This window comes from Chlorocebus sabaeus, chromosome 21 (genome assembly GCF_047675955.1).
Source record: "Chlorocebus sabaeus isolate Y175 chromosome 21, mChlSab1.0.hap1, whole genome shotgun sequence".
Lineage (NCBI taxonomy): Eukaryota > Metazoa > Chordata > Mammalia > Primates > Cercopithecidae > Chlorocebus > Chlorocebus sabaeus.
In genome coordinates, this window is record NC_132924.1 from 114,813,438 (window position 1) to 114,830,957 (window position 17,520).

General features: G+C 42.1%; 1 protein-coding gene across 1 annotated transcript; it reads left to right on the forward strand.

Annotated features, from left to right (window-relative positions):
• Positions 1-11,748: 11,748 nt before the first annotated feature.
• Positions 11,749-12,848, forward strand: TAS2R3 (taste 2 receptor member 3). Its single transcript, XM_073008667.1, has one exon. It carries the CDS (start codon positions 11,811-11,813, stop codon positions 12,759-12,761), a length of 951 nt encoding a protein of 316 aa, XP_072864768.1. The 5' UTR covers positions 11,749-11,810; the 3' UTR covers positions 12,762-12,848.
• The last annotated feature ends 4,672 nt before the right edge of the window (positions 12,849-17,520 follow it).

Consider the following 17,520-nt stretch of genomic DNA (forward strand, 5'->3'; position numbering starts at 1 on the left):
AAATACTGATTTTCTTACCGTTTTGCTCTGTAGACATGAAGGCAAGGACTGAATCTTCTGTTTGCCTGCACTTTAAACAGTGCTTTACACAGAATAGCCACTCAGTAAGCATTGATAGATGAATCATCCCAATGGGATTCTAAGCTTCAGGCAAATTGAAGGGGGTTGCTGAGCAGTGGTTAATGTGTAACCTAAACATCTTTAAGACTAACCTACCTTCTTCATATCTTTTGTTTTCAGACAGTTTCACTAGTAGCATTTATGAAACATAGTTTACCAGCAATAAGGACCTGAAATAAATTAGAGGTGAAATCGTTCATCTCCAGGTGATGCCACAGGAGCTGTGGTTCTGTTCTATCTTTCTCTGCCCCTCTTATCTATCCTTTTAGAGTCTTCTGCAGAACTCTTCTTGGGGAAGGTAGAAGAGGATCCTCTTAACAACCTCTGTCAGTGCCTCCCTTAGAGTCTTAGGTCCTACATTTTCCTTTTATTTTTCCATGTGGATCGTTAGGTACATCATGTAATCTTACTTTTTATTACAAGATTCAGGAAAGCTTAGAATACTAATAATTGACCAATAAAGATGAAATGAACTCAGTTTTTCATGCATCTTTTGCTGTTTAACGTTTGCATCAGCTCTCCCGAGTTCTGCCTGCCGGTTTGCTGCTGTGTCCCGGAGGTTGGCTGCCACTGTGCAGGTTGTATTGTTCAAATAGTAGAAGTCTCTCATACTATCTAGGCGACTCTGTCTCCAGTTTGGCCTCTGACCCAGCCTATGTATTTGCTCCCCAGCCTACATGTTCTGTCCTCTCTGCCTAAGAGTACAGGTGTAGTGCTAACTGCAGCTTAGGTCATATTGGACTTGATTAGGTTCAGAATTCACAAGCTATGTTATAGGTCCATGACTTTTTTGTCTTAAGGTATTTTCTGCACACTTGAGTAGCTTTTTAATGCTTACAGTGCATTTTGGTTGAGGAAAGATGGAATTTTTTAGCTTTATCCTCTCCTTGCCCAGGAACAGTAGAACATTCATTGCTGTTTTCTCCTGCCAATCATCTTTCTTTTTCCTGCAGCTGGGACTATTAATCAGCATATTAACTCTGCTCTCTTAAGTTCACACATTAAAACTGCCTGGTGATGTAGTCTTTATTCCGTTATGCCACATTCCTTAAGCAAAATTGTGAAGTGTATAAAATTTATCTTTTGAACAACTCTATTTCTTCCATCAGCATAGCAACTTTTACGTGCCTTAAATGTTGTGAGAAATTATGCAGATTAATAGTCCTGTGTAAGCAGGGTGATAAATCTCTGCTTTGGGAAAATGACATGCTGAACAGAAGAGCTTAATTACCAACCCTGAGCGGTTTCTGAGTCCAGAATGCAGGGGCAGAAGAGGATGCTGTGCTGGACCACTGTGAGCCGAGGGGCTCTGCTTTAAACTCTTCCCTGAAGGTTGCCTCTTCTCTCCACGCCTCTGAAAGGCTGTGGGGCTGAAGCAGCAGTGCCTTATCAGACTCAGGTGTGTAGCGTGCCGTCCTCAGCATGCGTATGATTCTAGCAGACCGATTCTCTCCTCAAGTCAGTCAGACTTGCTACGTAAACTTTGCCCACCCCTAGGAAGCCCCGTCTGCTGAGAAACTTTCTCCTGCTCCCTAGCTGGTGTAGGCAGAGCACATGTGGGAATATGATAGCAGTAAAATACTGTAGGGATCTTCTAACCCAAGCTTTGGGTCTTGCATTTCCCTTTTTGATGTGGTAGTGTCAGGGAATAAACCTCAGAAAACTGCACTGTGACCTCGATTTGGAGGTTTCATGTTAAATGGTAAGACGAATAGTATACCTAGAGGAATGGGAGAAAAAGTATCAAACAGTATGTCCAGGGTATCCCGTTTTTGAAAAAGAAGTTGTAATTAAGATATGCTTAAAGTCTGGAGGGAGAAACAGGATGTTATTATCTCTAGAGAGGGTGATTATGTGTGATTTTCCTTGTTTCTTTACAATTTATATATATATATATTTTAGCATTGAACATATATTACTTTTATAATGAGAAAAAAATAAAACTTTATTTGGGGGAAAAAGATCTTTCCATTATTTCTGAGCCAGGCTTACTTTACTCATTCACTTTTAATGAGTACCACTTCACTGGATGTGAACAAGAAAATCTTTTATATATTTTCCTCCGCCATCTGCATTTTAGCATCTCATGCTTGTATGATTCATTCATCTGTTAACACGTGTACACAGCCCAAAATAATTTACTTTAAACATCAACCTAGCCAGGTGCAGTGACTCATGCCTGTAATCCCAGCACTTTGGGAGGCCGAGGCGGGCAGATCACGGTGTCAGGAGATCGAGACCATCCTAGCTAACACGGTGAAACCCCGTCTCTACTAAAAATACAAAAAATTAGCCGGACGTGGTGGCGGGCACCTGTAGTCTCAGCCACTCGAGAGGCTGAGGTGGGAGAATGACATGAACCTGGGAGGTGCAGCATGCAGTGAGCCGAGATTGTGCCACTGCACTCCAGCCTGGGTGACAGAGCAAGACTCCATCTCAAAAACAAACAACACCAACCTATATGAGATCTACTTTTTGATGCCTTTACAGTTCTCAAAGAATCAATCATTTCTTAAAACACACTGGACATTTAATTCAGAGATATCTAAAAATACCAAAGAGATGTTTCTGTGGCAGTTTTGGCAATACAGTATACATTTATTTGGGAATTACTCATCATTGCAATGTGTCTTACAGCCTAACTTTTGCAGCTCAGTTAGGAGAAGTTAGTGCTGTTTTCCCTTTGTTCCCAAATGAGATCATGCAATTCTTGAAGGCAGGGTTTTCTTTTACTCAAACCCCAATCTAACTCAGCCTAGCACAGTGACATGAAGATTAATAAATGTTTGTCATTCAGTTAGGTGGGACTCAAAAAGAAAATGAGGGCAGGATCACTTTACTATTTTTCTGTCAGAGTTTGCATAATATTCTGTGAAGATCTGTGGGAGTAACAGCAAGAAAATCATTGTGGAAAATGAGAGGCAAGTCCAAGGTTAATGAATTACAGGGAAATCTCTTAAGATGAAACAATAATCATATTAATGACTGACATTTCTTTTCTGGTTACTATGTACTAAGCACTAAGCGAAGTACTTTTTATCATTGTCTCATTTAGCTATTAAGAAGAAGGTACAATAATCCCATTTTACAGGTGAGGAAACCCAAAATCGAGAGAGGTTAAATAACTTGTCAAAGTCATGCATCTTCCAGGATGCACACCTGGAGTTTGAACTCAGGTATGTGAAGTTTGCATTTTGCTTTCTGCCCGCTGCCTGCTTCCACTTGCATTCATTCTCCACTGGCCCTCCATATCCACGAATTCCCACAGCCAACTGTATTTGTCCATTTTCACACTGCTATGAAGATACTACCTGAGGCTGGGTAACATATAAACAAGAGGTTTAATTAACTCACAGTTCTCCATGGCTGGGGAGACTTCAGGAAATTGATGGTCATGGCAGAAGGTGAAGGGGAAGCAGGCACCTTCTTCACAAGGCGGTAGGAGAGAGAGGGCACAGGGGAAACTGCCACTTTTAAAACCATCACATCTGGGGAGAATTCCCTCACTATCAGGCAACAGCACAGGGGAAACTGTCCCCATGATCCAGTCACCTACCAGGTCCCTACCTTGACACGTGGGGACAACAATTCGAGATGAGATTTGGGTGGGGACATAACCAAACCATACCATCCTGCCCCAGACCCTCCCAAATCTCATGTCCTTTTCACATTTCAAAACCAATCATGCCTTCTCAACAGTCCCCCAAAGTCTTAACTCATTCCAGCATTAACTCAAAAGACCAAGTCCTAAGTCTCATCTGAGACAAGCCAAGTCCCTTCCACCTATGACCCTGTAAAATAAAGTTAGTTACTTCTAAGATACAATGAGGGTACAGGCATTGGGCAAATGTTTCCGGTCCAAATGGGAGAAATTGACCAAAATAAAGGGGCTACAGGCCTCATGCAAGTCTGAAACTTGGCAGAGCAGTCATTAAATCTTAAGGCTCCGAAATAATCTCCTTTGACTCTGTGTCTCACATGTAGGCCACCCCAGGGCATGCTGATGCAAGAGGCGAGCTCCCACAGTCTTGGTCTTGGGCAGCTGCCCCTGCCTTCCTGTGGCTCAGCAAGGTACAGCCCCTGTGTCCGCTTTCATGGGCTGGTGTTGAATACTTGCAGCATTTCCAGGCACATGGTGGAAACTGTCAGTGGATCTACCTTTCTGGGGTCTGGAGGATGGGTGCCCTCTTCTCACAGCTCCACTAGGCAATGCCCCAGTGGGGACTCTACTGGGGGTCTACAACCCTACATTTTCTTTCCACATTGCTGTAGCAGAGGTTCTCCTTAAGGGCTCCTTTTAGCCATGGCTGGTGCTGGATCCGCTGGGATGCAGGGAACCAAGTCCTGAGGCTGCACAGAGAAGTTGGCCCCTGGGCGTGGCCCAGGAAACTTTTTCCCTCCAAGGCCTCTGGGCCTGTGATAAGAGGGGCTGCCGTGAAGGACTCTGACATGCCCTAGAGACATTTTCCCCATTGTCTTGGCTATTAACATTTGGCTCATTACTTATGCAAATTTCTTCAGCCAACTTGAATTCCTTCTCAGAGAGTTGGTTTTTCTTTTCTACCACATGGTCAGGCTGCACATTTTCCAAACCTTTATGCTCTGCTTCTCTTAAACATAAGGTTCAATTTCAAAGTCTGTGAATGCATGTAAATGAACACTTTCAGAATAAGCCAGGTTACCTCTTGAATGCTTTGCTGCTTAGAGATTTCTTCTGCCAGATACCCTAAACATCTCTCCCATGTTCAAAGTTCCACAGATCTCTAGGGCAGGGGCAAAATGCCGCCAATCTCTTTGCTAAAGCATAGCATGAGTGAGCTTTACTCTAGTTCCCAATTAAGTTATTTATCTCCATCTGAGACCACCACAGCCTGGACTTCATTGTCCATATCACTATCAGCATTTTGGTCAAAGACATTCAGCAAGTCTCTAGGCTAAAGTTCCTAACTTACCCATATCTTCCTGTCTTCTGAGCCCCCTGAACTGTTCCAACCTCGGCCTCTTACCCAGTTCCAAAGTCGTTTCTACATTTTTAGGTTATTGTTATGAAAATAGGCCACAAAAACTTAGAAACTTATAGACTTAAAAACTTAGAAACCTTTAGAAACTTAGAGACCTATAGACTTAGAAACTTAGAAACCTTTAGACTTTTAGACTTAGAAACTTATAGACTTAGAAACTTAGAGACTTAGAGACTTAGAAACGTAGAAGCTTAGAAAAGCCACACCAGGTGGCCATCTAAAAGCACCCGCCCAATGACCAGGTGGCCATCTAAAGCACCTGCCCAATGACCAGGTGGCCATCTAAAGCACCCGCCCAATGACCAGGTGGCCATCTAAAGCACCCGCCCGATGTCCGTGTGGCTATCTAAAACACCCACCCAAATTCCTGGAACTCAAACAGAAGGACAAGTCCGGGAAATACCCCGCGCGGGTTCAAACCAGGTTCAAACCAACTAATCAGAGTAAGACACCCTGCTCAGGTCATAACCTGCTCCAATCATCTTGCGCCTCAAGCTTTGTGAGTTTCTGTGGTTTTTGCCTTTATAAACTGTCTGTACTAGGCATTCGGGGTCCTGTGGCCAACTTCGGACATAGGACCCTAGCGCGCTAGCAATAAATCTCTCCGCTGTGACTTCCGTGTCGAGTGGTCTCTCGCGACGACCCCTGCCCAGGAAGGAATCTAAAAACTAGGTTCCAACAGTTACAGCAGTGCCCTATTCCCTGGACCAGTTCTCTGTATTGGTCCATTTTCACACTGCTGTAAAGATACTACCTGAGACTGGGTAATTTATAAACAAAAGAGATTTAATTGGCTGGAAAGGCCTCAGGAAACTTACAATTATGGTGGAAGGCAAAGGGGAAGCAAGGCTCATCTTACGTGGTGGCAGGAGAGAGACAGCAAGCAGGGGAAACTGTCACTTTTAAAACCATCAGATCTTGTGAGAACTCCCTCACTATCCCAAGAATAGCATGGGGGAAACCGTCTCCATGATCCAATCACCACCAGGTCCCTCCCTTGACATGTGGGGATTACAATTTGAGATGAGATTTGGGTGGGGACACAGAGCCAAACCATACCACCAACCTTTTATTTTCTTCAAATGTTGACACATTTATTGTATAATATTAATCAAATTCATTGATATTACCACTGAAATCAGAAAGTGTTAGAAATCTGTCAAATTCCTTACGGAGAATGTAGATTTTCCAAACTTTTACATTCAGGGGTACATGTGTAGGTTTGTTACGTAGGTTAACTCCTGTCGTGGGCGTTTGTTGTACAGATTATTTGGTCACCCAGGTATTAAGTCTAGTACCCATTAGTTATTTTTCCTGATCCTCTCACTCCTACTCTTCACCCTCTAGTAGGTCCCAGTGTCTGCCGTTCCCCTCTATGTGTCCATGTGTTCTCATCATTTACCTCACACTTACACGTGAGAACATTAGGTATTTGGTTTTCTGTTCCTGCATTAGTTTGCCAAGAATAGTGGTCTCCAGCTCCATCCATGTTCCTGCAAAGACATGATCTCATTCTTTTTTATGACTGCATAGTATTCCACGGTGTATATGTACCATTTTTCCTTCATCCAGTCTGCCATTGATGGACATTTAGATTGATTCCATGTCTTTGCTATTGTGAATAGTGCTGCAGTGAACATCCCACAGCCAACCTTTCAAGAGTGACCCATGCGGCGTGCATCTAAATCACACTGGGAATTTAATCGGTTTTGGTTGGAGGGAGAGTTATAAGTGAAGGAGAATACCTCTACCTCTTAATTCTTTCTGATTTTCAGTTTAATGATCTTACAAGAAATGAGTCAGTTTCTCTACCATGTTATCTTAACATATTCGTCTTCCTTTATATCAAGCACTGTCTTTTTACTGGTTAGAGTAAGTTCAGAGCGTCTGCTCCTTTCATTGTTTACTCATTACCAGTTGAAATAATCAAGAATGTTGTTTAAGAATTTGTCAGACCCACTTTTTAGATAATGAGATTTTTGGCAGGCATTAACAGCATTGAAGTCTCCCCTCACTATTGTAATTTGCTTCTGGGCCAGTCCCACAGTCTGTACTAGGATAGTGTGTAACTTTTTAGGTTGTCAGCATCGTGCAACCACAATAATCAAATTATTTATTTATTTATTTATTTTTGAGATGGAGTCTTGCTCTGTTGCCCAGGCTGGAATGCAGTGATGCAATCTTGGCTCACTGCAACCTCTGCCTCTTGGGTTCAAGTGATTCTCCTGTCTCAGCCTCCCGAGTAGCTGGGATTACAGGTGCGTACCACACCACCTGGCTAATTTTTGTGTTTTTAGTAGAGACAGGGTTTCACCATGTTGGCCAGGCTGGTCTCGAACTCCTTACCTCAAGCAATCTGTCTACCTCAGTCTCCCAAAGTGCTGGGACTACAGGCACGATGAAATTCTCTCTTTTTTTTTTTTTGTCTCTTTATTCTTCATCATTTTTTCTCTGCCATGTCAGTCTTGTTTTGCCATTGTAGGTGCACACCTTGACATTTAGTTTCTCTGCCTTACCTGTCATTTGAAAAAAAGGTGGTCTATAATAATAGTTCAGAATTAAGGCTGTGCAGTCAGCCTGGATTTGAATTACTGCTTCTCCACTCGACAGTTGAGTGGTCTCTCTCGTGAGTTAATTAACTTTATCTGCCTAAGATCTTTGTTGTTTTGTTTTCCTGGAAGTAAAACAAGGATAATAGTTCCTCCTTCATAGGCGTGCTGTGAAAAGCGCAATAAGTAACACAGTGCATATAACCTATATAATACATAGTAACTGAAACAAGTGCTCAATACATGTTGGCTGTTATTATTATTCTAGTTTTTATTTTAAACAAGGTATTTATTTATTTATTTATGTATTGAGACGGAGTCTCACTCTGTCGCCAGGCTGGAGTGCAGCGGTGCCATCTCGGCTCACTGCAACCTCTGCCTCCTAGGTTCAAGTGATTGTCCTGCCTCAGCTTCCCGAGTAGCTGGGACTACAGGTGTGCACCATCACGCCCAGTTAATTTTTGTATTTTTAGTAGAGATGGGGTTTCACGATGTTGGCCAGCATGGTCTCGATCTCTTGACCTTGTAATCCACCCACCTCAACCTCGCAAAGTGCTGGGATTACAGGTATGAGCCACTGCACCTGACCATATAATTCTTTTAAGTCACTATGTCCATCTTGCCAAGTCTTATGTGATATTTACAAAGCATATTAACCTTGAAATAGTTTATTGTACCTGACTTGTTTTGTTGTTAACTTTCATGAATTACTAAACAGCTTATTCCATGTTAGTGATTTGTTTTATGCTTTTAATCTTCCACAACTATTTGTAATCAATCTGTGTATCTTTTTAAACTCTGAAGTCAGTTGGGCATCTGCTATATGTCATGCACCCATATAGGACCTGAATGTAAGGATGAATATAACAGGATTCCTGCACTGAAGGAATTCACAATTAAGCTTATGGAGGGTTAGGGAGGATAAGCAGAAACCTTTGTAGCTAACTGTGATAGGGTGTGAGGAGTAGCTTAGAAGAGAATAGATAGGTTAGCTTTCAGCAGAGGAAACAGCATGAGCAAAGATCCAGAAACAAAAGTTTATGAAACAAAGGTGAGATATGGAAAGTGGGTTGGGGCTAGATAGTAAAGGGCCTTGAAAGCTTTCAGAGAACTTTGGCAATGGGGAGCAATAGAAGGTTTGAAAACAAGGACATCTTATCAGAATTGTGCTTTAGAAGGAGAACAACAAAGACAGAGTGAAGGGCTAAAAGGAGAAAGCCTAGAGCCAGTTAGGAAGCTCTGTACTAAGCCTAGAAAGGTTAGCAAGAGTGGGGATGAGAGGTGACTTGAGGGGCGTTTGGGATTCAAATTGATTTGACAAATGCGAATTGTGTACCAATTTTGTGCCAGACCCTGTGCAAGGCTCTGTGTTAGAAATACTGCAGAGAATCACTTACAGCTTCTGCCCAAGATCTAGTGGTGACACAACCACTATCGCTAAGAGGAAATGCAATTCAGAGGTGGTTCTGAGGTTCCTGCACGGAGACATGTGTGGATAGTAGCACTTCATTTCTGAGTTTATGGAACTTGGATGTGGGAGCAGAGTTGAGGGGGGGGAAAGATAATGAGCTTAGTTTTGAATATGGTTTATCCGTAGACTTTCTAACTGCTCCTTGGCAGGGCATTAATTATGTTAGTTGAGCTCAGAGGAGAAGTTGAGACAGGAGTGATTATTCTTTTTCTTCTGCCAAACACATTATAAACTGGTTATTTTCTTTATTTTTAATGTTTAAATTTTATTTATTTATCCTTTATTTATAACATATGTACGTATGTTGGAGTCTTGCTCTGTCTCCCAGGCTGGAGTGCAGCGATGTGGTCATAGCTCACTGCAGCCTCAAACTCATGGGTGCAAGTGATGCTCTCACCTTGGCCTCCTGGGTCGCCGGGATGATAAGCATGAGCCACTATGCCTGGCTGTGAGATAACTTTAAAGCATTCTAACTTTCTGTTGTAGATTCTAGCTTTCTGTGTTAGAAAACCATATTGTGGAAAAGATTTCCAGTTGCCCACCTGTTTTACGATGTACCTGGGACTTGCCTTAATCATGTACGGTAGGAGACAACTGCTTTAATCATGTCACGGAGACAACTGCTTTGAAAGAAGAATATTTTATTTCACAGTTCCCAATAGGAGGTGGCATGCTATGCCATGCAGGGCCACTTAGGGACGCACTGGAGTTGGTCAGGAGGAAGAAGGAGAGGGGAAAACATGAGCCAGAGCCTTTGTTGTATTTTTCATAGGGAAGCGATGGGTAAGGTACGGTGGAAAGCTGAGCAAGTTTAGGATTGGGTAGTTTGAATAATTTCAGCAGGCTCCAGGCTCTCAAGATGGTCCCTAGTTATCAGGTGCCTGGCCCTGGGGTGATTGAAAGCAAGGTCATAGTGTCCTGGGCTCGTTTTCTACGTCCTAAGCAAAGGAGGTAGATGGGAGGGGCAGTATGGATTCAGGATTGGCTGGTTTGCTTATCCAAGGTGTTTTCTCAGGCAAGTTGTTTGCTAACTCTAGGAATTAGCTAACCTTGGGAGGGCACGCCTTCTCTGGGTCTGCAAGGCCCGAAAGTGTCAAAGCATAAAATATAGAAAATAAACATGGTCAATGCACTACCCAGTATCTATTGTCCCTTCTGTATTTATAGAACCCAGTTGTGAGAGGGTGCACAATGCATGCACTGCATTCCTATTCTTTTCAGTTAGGGGTTGCCAAGGGGCTATAGGCAGAAGTCACTTGGTAATGCTCTCAGGGAACTTTTTATATGAGTAACTCTTGGGAGGCATATCCGGTGTGCTTCCCCAGACTCTTGTCCTACAGCTTTTTCTTTTTTGTCTGAAATGTGGACATTTCATGGCTGGATTTCCAGTTGCCATCTTAGACCATGAGGCAATCTTCAGAATGGAAGATAGGAGAAGCTGGTATCTGTGATCACCATGCAACCACCATACCAGCCTGGACAGTTTGCCTCTGGACTGCTTTGGGGAACACAAATATACCTCTCCTCTAAGCCACTTATTTGTGTTGTGTACTTAAACCTAATTCTTCCTTATTCATACATTGTTGACTTTATCTCCATATACATGAGCAACTCTTTACTCTTACCTTTCTCTTACATGACCTTCCACGGCAAGAAGATGTAAAATCTTATCGTTATTCCCACGGTCCTTTAGGTTTTAAACTAATGTCTCATTAAATTTAGGGAAGGGAGTGGGACATAAAAAGTACACAAACCTTAGCAATTAACTTTAAAAAGAGTGAACATAAGCATACTTTAATATAAACTAAGTACTGTTTAATTCTGCATGTAATCCTGAGTGAAGATCCTTAATTAATAGCCCCTTGTTAAACAGAAGAGCTCTTAGGTTAAGAACAGAAGTATTGTTCTTATGCTTCCCTTGGCAGTATTACAGCAGACTAGAAATCCAGAGTAGGTCTGAGACTTCCCAATGCAAGTCCAAGATTGGGATGTAAGCTTGGCCACTTTCTGGTGAGGCTTCTCTTGCTGGCTTGTAGCTTACTGCCATCTCCCTGCATGTAAGCCAGGCTCCAAGGAGCAGGCCTTTTCATTCTAATCCAGGATCAATGGCACTGAACTTTTACAATTTTATGCACTTAAACCTCACTCCAGGTGGATAGTGGCTCCTAGTGGAATTCCTTTTCTGTATCTCTGAGTCCTCCCTCCTGAGGAATGAGACTTTTTACTCTTCTGAGTAATTCTGAGCCTCCTCCATTTGGTGCCGCTCATCTTTCTGTTTTGGGTAGCTCAGAGCCCTACACCCTTTGAAATTGAGTCCAAGTCCTCCATCATCTTTGTGACCTAGATCTCTTCCTTCTCTCTGTGACACTGGACACTACTTATTTGCATTTTAGCAAAGAGCTGCTAAGTTTAGGTTCATAGATGGAATATGACAATCCATATCATCTGTGAAGAGGACAGACTAACCTGAAAGAGCCAGAGAGGATTCCCTAAATTGTGCTGTACGACAGACTAAATCGGGCAGAGACGAGAGACAGGTACAGTGAAGCAACAGGTAGAGGAGTAGATTAACAAGAAAAATATCAAATCAGTGAGGAGATTCTACATATCAACAGAAAGAACAAAGATCAGGACTGCCTAATTGCTGACATGATGGGACTCACCGAGGGGGTGTTCCTGATTGTGTGTGGCACTCAGTTCACACTGGGAATTCTGGTCAATGGTTTCATTGGGTTGGTCAATGGTAGGAGCTGGTTCAAGACCAAGAGAATGTCTTTGTCTGACTTCATCATTGCCACCCTGGCACTCTCGAGGATCATTCTGCTGTGTATTATCTTGACTGATAGTTTTTTAATAGTATTATCTGTTAACGAACATGATTCAGGCATAATAATGCAAACTATTGATGTTTTCTGGACATTTACAAACCATCTGAGCATTTGGTTTGCCACTTGTCTTGGTGTCCTCTACTGCTTGAAAATCGCCAGTTTCTCTCACCCCACATTCCTCTGGCTCAAGTGGAGAGTTTCTAGGGTGATGATATGGATGCTGTTGGGTGCACTGCTCTTATCCTGTGGTAGTACTGCATCTCTGATCAATGAGTTTAAGCTCTATTCTGTCCTTAGGGGAATTGAGGCCACCAGGAATGTGACTGAACACTTCAGAAAGAAGAGGAATGAGTATTATCTGATCCATGTTCTTGGGACTCTGTGGTACCTGCCTCCCTTAGTTGTGTCCCTGGCCTCCTACTTTTTGCTCATCTTCTCCTTGGGGAGGCACACACGGCAGATGCTGCAAAATAGTACAAGCTCCAGAGATCCAAGCACTGAGGCCCACAAGAGGGCCATCAGAATCATCCTTTCCTTCTTCTTTCTCTTCTTACTTTACTTTCTTGCCTTTTTAATTGCATCATTTGGTCATTTCCTACCAAAAACCAAGATGGCTAAGATGATTGGCGAGGTAATGACAATGTTTTATCCTGCTGGCCACTCATTTATTGTCATTCTGGGGAACAGCAAACTGAAGCAGACATTTGTAGAGATGCTCCGGTGTGAGTCTGGCCACCTGAAGCCTGGATCCAAGGGACCCATTTTCTCCTAGAGTAACAGAGGGCCTGGGGTGGAGCCCGTGAGCCTTTTGCCTGGCTCAAGACTACGGGATTCTTCCTGACCCTCCCATGATACCAGTTCCATAACATCACTAGGAGAGAAACCCTGACTGCTTTGCCCCTGGTCCCTGAGGACCTCTTCCAAGGTGAAAGCTATGCTTCTCACGACCTCTGTCTGTATGGTGGTTGTGGAAGTGGGGAGGGCGCAGGAGTAGTAGTGCTTTGGAAATGACGATGTTGTAAGAACACTCTCACTATAAACACACGGTGCTGTATTTTAATGATCATCAGCTCCACACAATGAGTCTGATTACTAGTTTCAACTTAAATTAGATACGAACAGTGATAAACATAAAATTACATAGTAGACTTGAAGGAAAGAGCAAAAGTTTTGCAGTCCTGTAGATGTGGGCTGGAGTTCTGATTCTGGCCAAGATTTTTGGCCTCAGGTGAGTTACTTTAATTACCTGTCTGATCCCCTCTTCTGATCCCTACTGGTCATTTTAGCACAGTGTGTTATGTAAAGTACTGAGTAAGTGAAGGCTATTATTGTGCTAATATTGGATTGTGCAGCAACAGCAATTTCCATATGATTCCAGTTTCCACAAACCCATTGTGTAATAATGAAAACAGTGGAAAGAAAATTAAGACCTTTAGAGTCTAGATTCCAATTCAATCTTGCATTTCATGATCATTTTGCTGAAGTACGTTTTCAAGTAATTATTTTGTAGATTGACCAAAAGACCAAGTGGTTTTGTTTTTATTTTCGACCAAGATGCCTACCTGGTTTTAAAGTTACAGTTTTATCAAATGTAATATAAGCAAATTTTATGTTTAATCAATTTTATTTAAACAGAAGTATATAGATGCTGATTTACTTCCTGTTATTAACAATTTTGACATGTCAATGAAAAGATATTGCTTAATATCCTGAAGAATTCTCAAATTTGTAAACATATTCAGTTAATACATATGGCATTATTCAGAAATGTGGATTTCTAGTCCTAATGGCACTCTCAGAAGTGGATTGTTGTGGCTAAGAATGTGGACCCTGAAGCCAGACAACCCGTGTTTAAATTTGGCTTTGGCCCTTTTGAACTGGGTGACCTTGGGGAAACTTCCTAACCAGTCTCTATTTAACTTTCTTCTCTTGTAAAATAGAAATAGTAATTGTGTGTGTGTGTGTGTGTGTGTGTGTGTGTGTGTGTGTTGGGATAAAGTTGTTGGAAGGAATGAGTGAATTAACACATGAAAAGTGCTGTCCTACGTGGAGTAAACACACAATAAAACTGCTATTGTTGTTATTTTGTGAAAAGGAGCATATTTTGACATAATAAAAATGAGTATATTTGGACATAGCATGAATGTCCATTACATTACTGGACATTTGGTCATATGTAACCGGAAATTAACATTAGGGTTGTTCTGGGATTTATATCTTAATTTCTAAAATGACGGGAAAAAAATTTCCTTTGGTCTGCACAGTTTGCATTATCCCATTGGATTAAACACCTCCCCAGCCAGCAGGTGGCAGCTCAGGAGAAAAACCATATTACTGATAGATAAAATAAAGAACTGACTTGTTTTCAGCACATTTGAGCTTGTAGAGTGAGTAAATTTTGTTGGCCACACTATCATTAAATTGTCATTGTGACTTGGTGGAGCTGGGTCAATCGTCTGAGCAACATTTCCAGGTTAACACTGAAATACATATTTTCAGGAGTTGATGAGTGGAGTTTCTTAGCCGTGTTCTATCTGATCTCAGTTTCCATTTGTGGCCAGACAGGGTATTCATAGCCAGAGAGGAAGGATTTCTGAGTTATCCTTGGCTTTTAAGGCTTCTCCCCTTATTGCCCAGCTGGCAGATCCCCCTTGAGAAAGGGATGAGCGCTGCCTAGCTTCTGGATGTTGCTGTAATAGTCCAGGAATGAATACATTTCTCACTTCATTTTGATTCTGGCTAGCCTTGATTCCAGTTCATTCCTTCCTGCCACAAACATTTATTTAACACTTATTGTGTACCAAGCACTGTACGAGACCAAGCACTGTACGAGACGCTTGTTCCTTGAACACGGTTCTGTTCTCAAAAACATTACTTAGTGGGCCATAAAGACACAGTAACAAGTATTTAATTGCTGCATCACTGAAACAGGTGCTTCAGGTACAATAAAGGGATCATCCTATCTTGAGGGTCCTGGTGCAGGTGATCTTTGTCTCTAGACCCCTTTTGTGTCAGCCTTGAAAATGTGCACTCAGATCTCTGCTGTGGAGGCTCAATTGGCTGATGGCTCCAGCTTGGGAGATCCACTACCGTGAGGCCACATTTCCTGCAGGCTTCTCCCAGCCAGTGGTGGAGCACTGTGGAGTACTAAGGCAAGTCTGTTTTGCTGAGACATGGGACTCCTCTAACAGGCAATTTTGGCCAAGGACTCTGCATCAGCTTGGTTGAAGTTTTCTTGGACCTCTACTGCACTTTTGAACTCTCTCTACCCAATTATTCCCTACCCCACTTTACCTCTTCCCCTTTTATAGCTGTCAGACCTACATTGCTATCTGAATACTCTGCTCACTTCCTCTGGCTCCCACCCACCTAAGATCTCTTGCACATCTAATCTTTTTTAAGCCTCTGCCTTTTGGCAGACCTCTCATATAAGTAATCTCTTTGTTAAAAAGCTAGTGCAGACGATAAAGATACTCACTAAAAGACATATAAGTGTACGTGCATGTGTGTGTGTGTGTTCAAAGTGCACCAGAATTCTAGAAATCATTCCAGATTCTGCCTTCTCCTACAACCTCAATATCCATTTAGTTGCCACATCCCCTTTGTTGTACTTCAAAACATTTCTCTCACATGTTTCCTGGTCTCCATTTCCACTCTTTTCAGCCCATCAGAGTGATTGCAACAGGATTCTAACTAGTTTCCTGTTTCCAACTCCATCCCCTTCCAGCAAAGCCTTTCCTCGTTACTTGGATTGTATTCTTCATACAGTGAAAAGAGGGGAGTAATGCTCCCCTCTTAAAAGTCTTGCAGTGGCTGTCCATTGCTTTGGGTAAAGTCCAGACTACTTAGTTTACAGCATAAAGCCAGTCATCATTTGGCCTCTGTTTTCTTTTTAGTTTCATCTTCTTGTTCCTTGCTTTTCCAAAAGAACTTTGAACTGCTTCTAGTTCCCAAATATGCCGTACTCTTCTTGCTGCTATGCTTTTTCATGTGCTGCTTTCTATACCTAGAATTATCTTTCTTATCAACTGTGTCAACTTCTCTTATTCTTCAAGACCTCCCTCCTCCAGGAAACTTTCTCTGATTCTTTTAGGTGAAGCTAAGCACTTATTCTGTGTGTTTTTCTAATGTTGTACATGCCTCTGATCACATTAGTGTAATAATTATGTCCAAATTCTGTACCTACTATGGCATAGATACTTCCTGATTTATCTTTTCGGTTTCATCTCCCACTATTTCTCTTCCTATCCTTGTACCCCTCCCCTCTTCTGTTTTCTGAACCCACCACACACTATCACCTCTTAGTCTGCATGTAGAGTTCTCTGCTTGCAATATCCTTCTTTCTCCCTACCTTAGCTTTTTTTGGATAATCTCTTTGCATCCTTTAAGACTGAATGTATATGTCTTCTCAGTTCCTGAACTGCCAAAACTGGATCAAGTGTGCCTCCTGAACACTCCTGTTGTGCTCCTTGTGTTTCCTTATTATGGCATCTAAAACTTTCAATTCTAATTGTCTATTCATCTGTCTTTTCTTTTTTTTTTTTTTTTTTTTTTTTTTTTTTACCATTTCATATATTCTTTGAAGGCAGGTGTGCTGTGGGTGATTCTTCTCTGTTTCCCCAGCACCTAACAGTGACTGGCTGATAACCACAGTTTATAGAAGGAAATAACCAGTGAGGGAAGTCTAGTGTAGTAGAAGGAGCTCAGTCTCAGACCTTTTAGCTTAGCCACTTGTTTGCTGCTATGGTTTGGATGTCCCCTCCAAAACTCATGCCAGAATGTAATTGTGCCCTTGTAACAGTGTTGAGAGGTGGGGCCTTTAAGAGGTGACTGGGTCATGAGGGCTTTGCTGTCATGAATGGATTAATGTAGGAGTGGGTTTGTTATTGCAGGAGTTTGGCCCGCTTTTCCTGTCTTGTTCTCATGTACACATTCTTGCCCTCTGCCGTGTTATGAAGTACTAAGTAGTCCTCATTAGATGCCGAGCTGATGCCAGCACCATGCTTTTGGACTTCCCAGCTTCCAGAACTGTGAGCCAACTAGACTTCTTTATAAATTTCCCAATCTGTGGTATTCTGTTATAGCAGCAGAAAATGGGCCAAGGCATTTGCTCTGGTGTTAAGCAGTCACTTATTTTCCCTGATCTTCATTTTCCTCACTCATAAATAGGATAACCATATACTCCTCCTAGGATGCCTGGTGCACTGCTGGGAACATAGTAAGCATTTAAAAAAAACCACAAGAAATGGAAGTTTTCTTCTTTCTCGTAAGTGCCATGTATACTTTTTTGAAAACATTTTGAACTTTTAAATTCCTGTTTCTTCATGACTGACCTAATTCTTCAGAGCTGTCATCAAATAAGTTAAGTGCCATTCATTTGCTTTGACAATTTGCCCTAAAGCTTTTCTTACAGACCTGTCAAGAAGCAGAGTTTGGACCCATGCCTGCAATGCCTGCTAGTTGGTCTTCTTGGGCTCTAGTAAATAATCAAACTTATAAGACTGTCTTAGTCCACTGTGGTACCAGCCTAC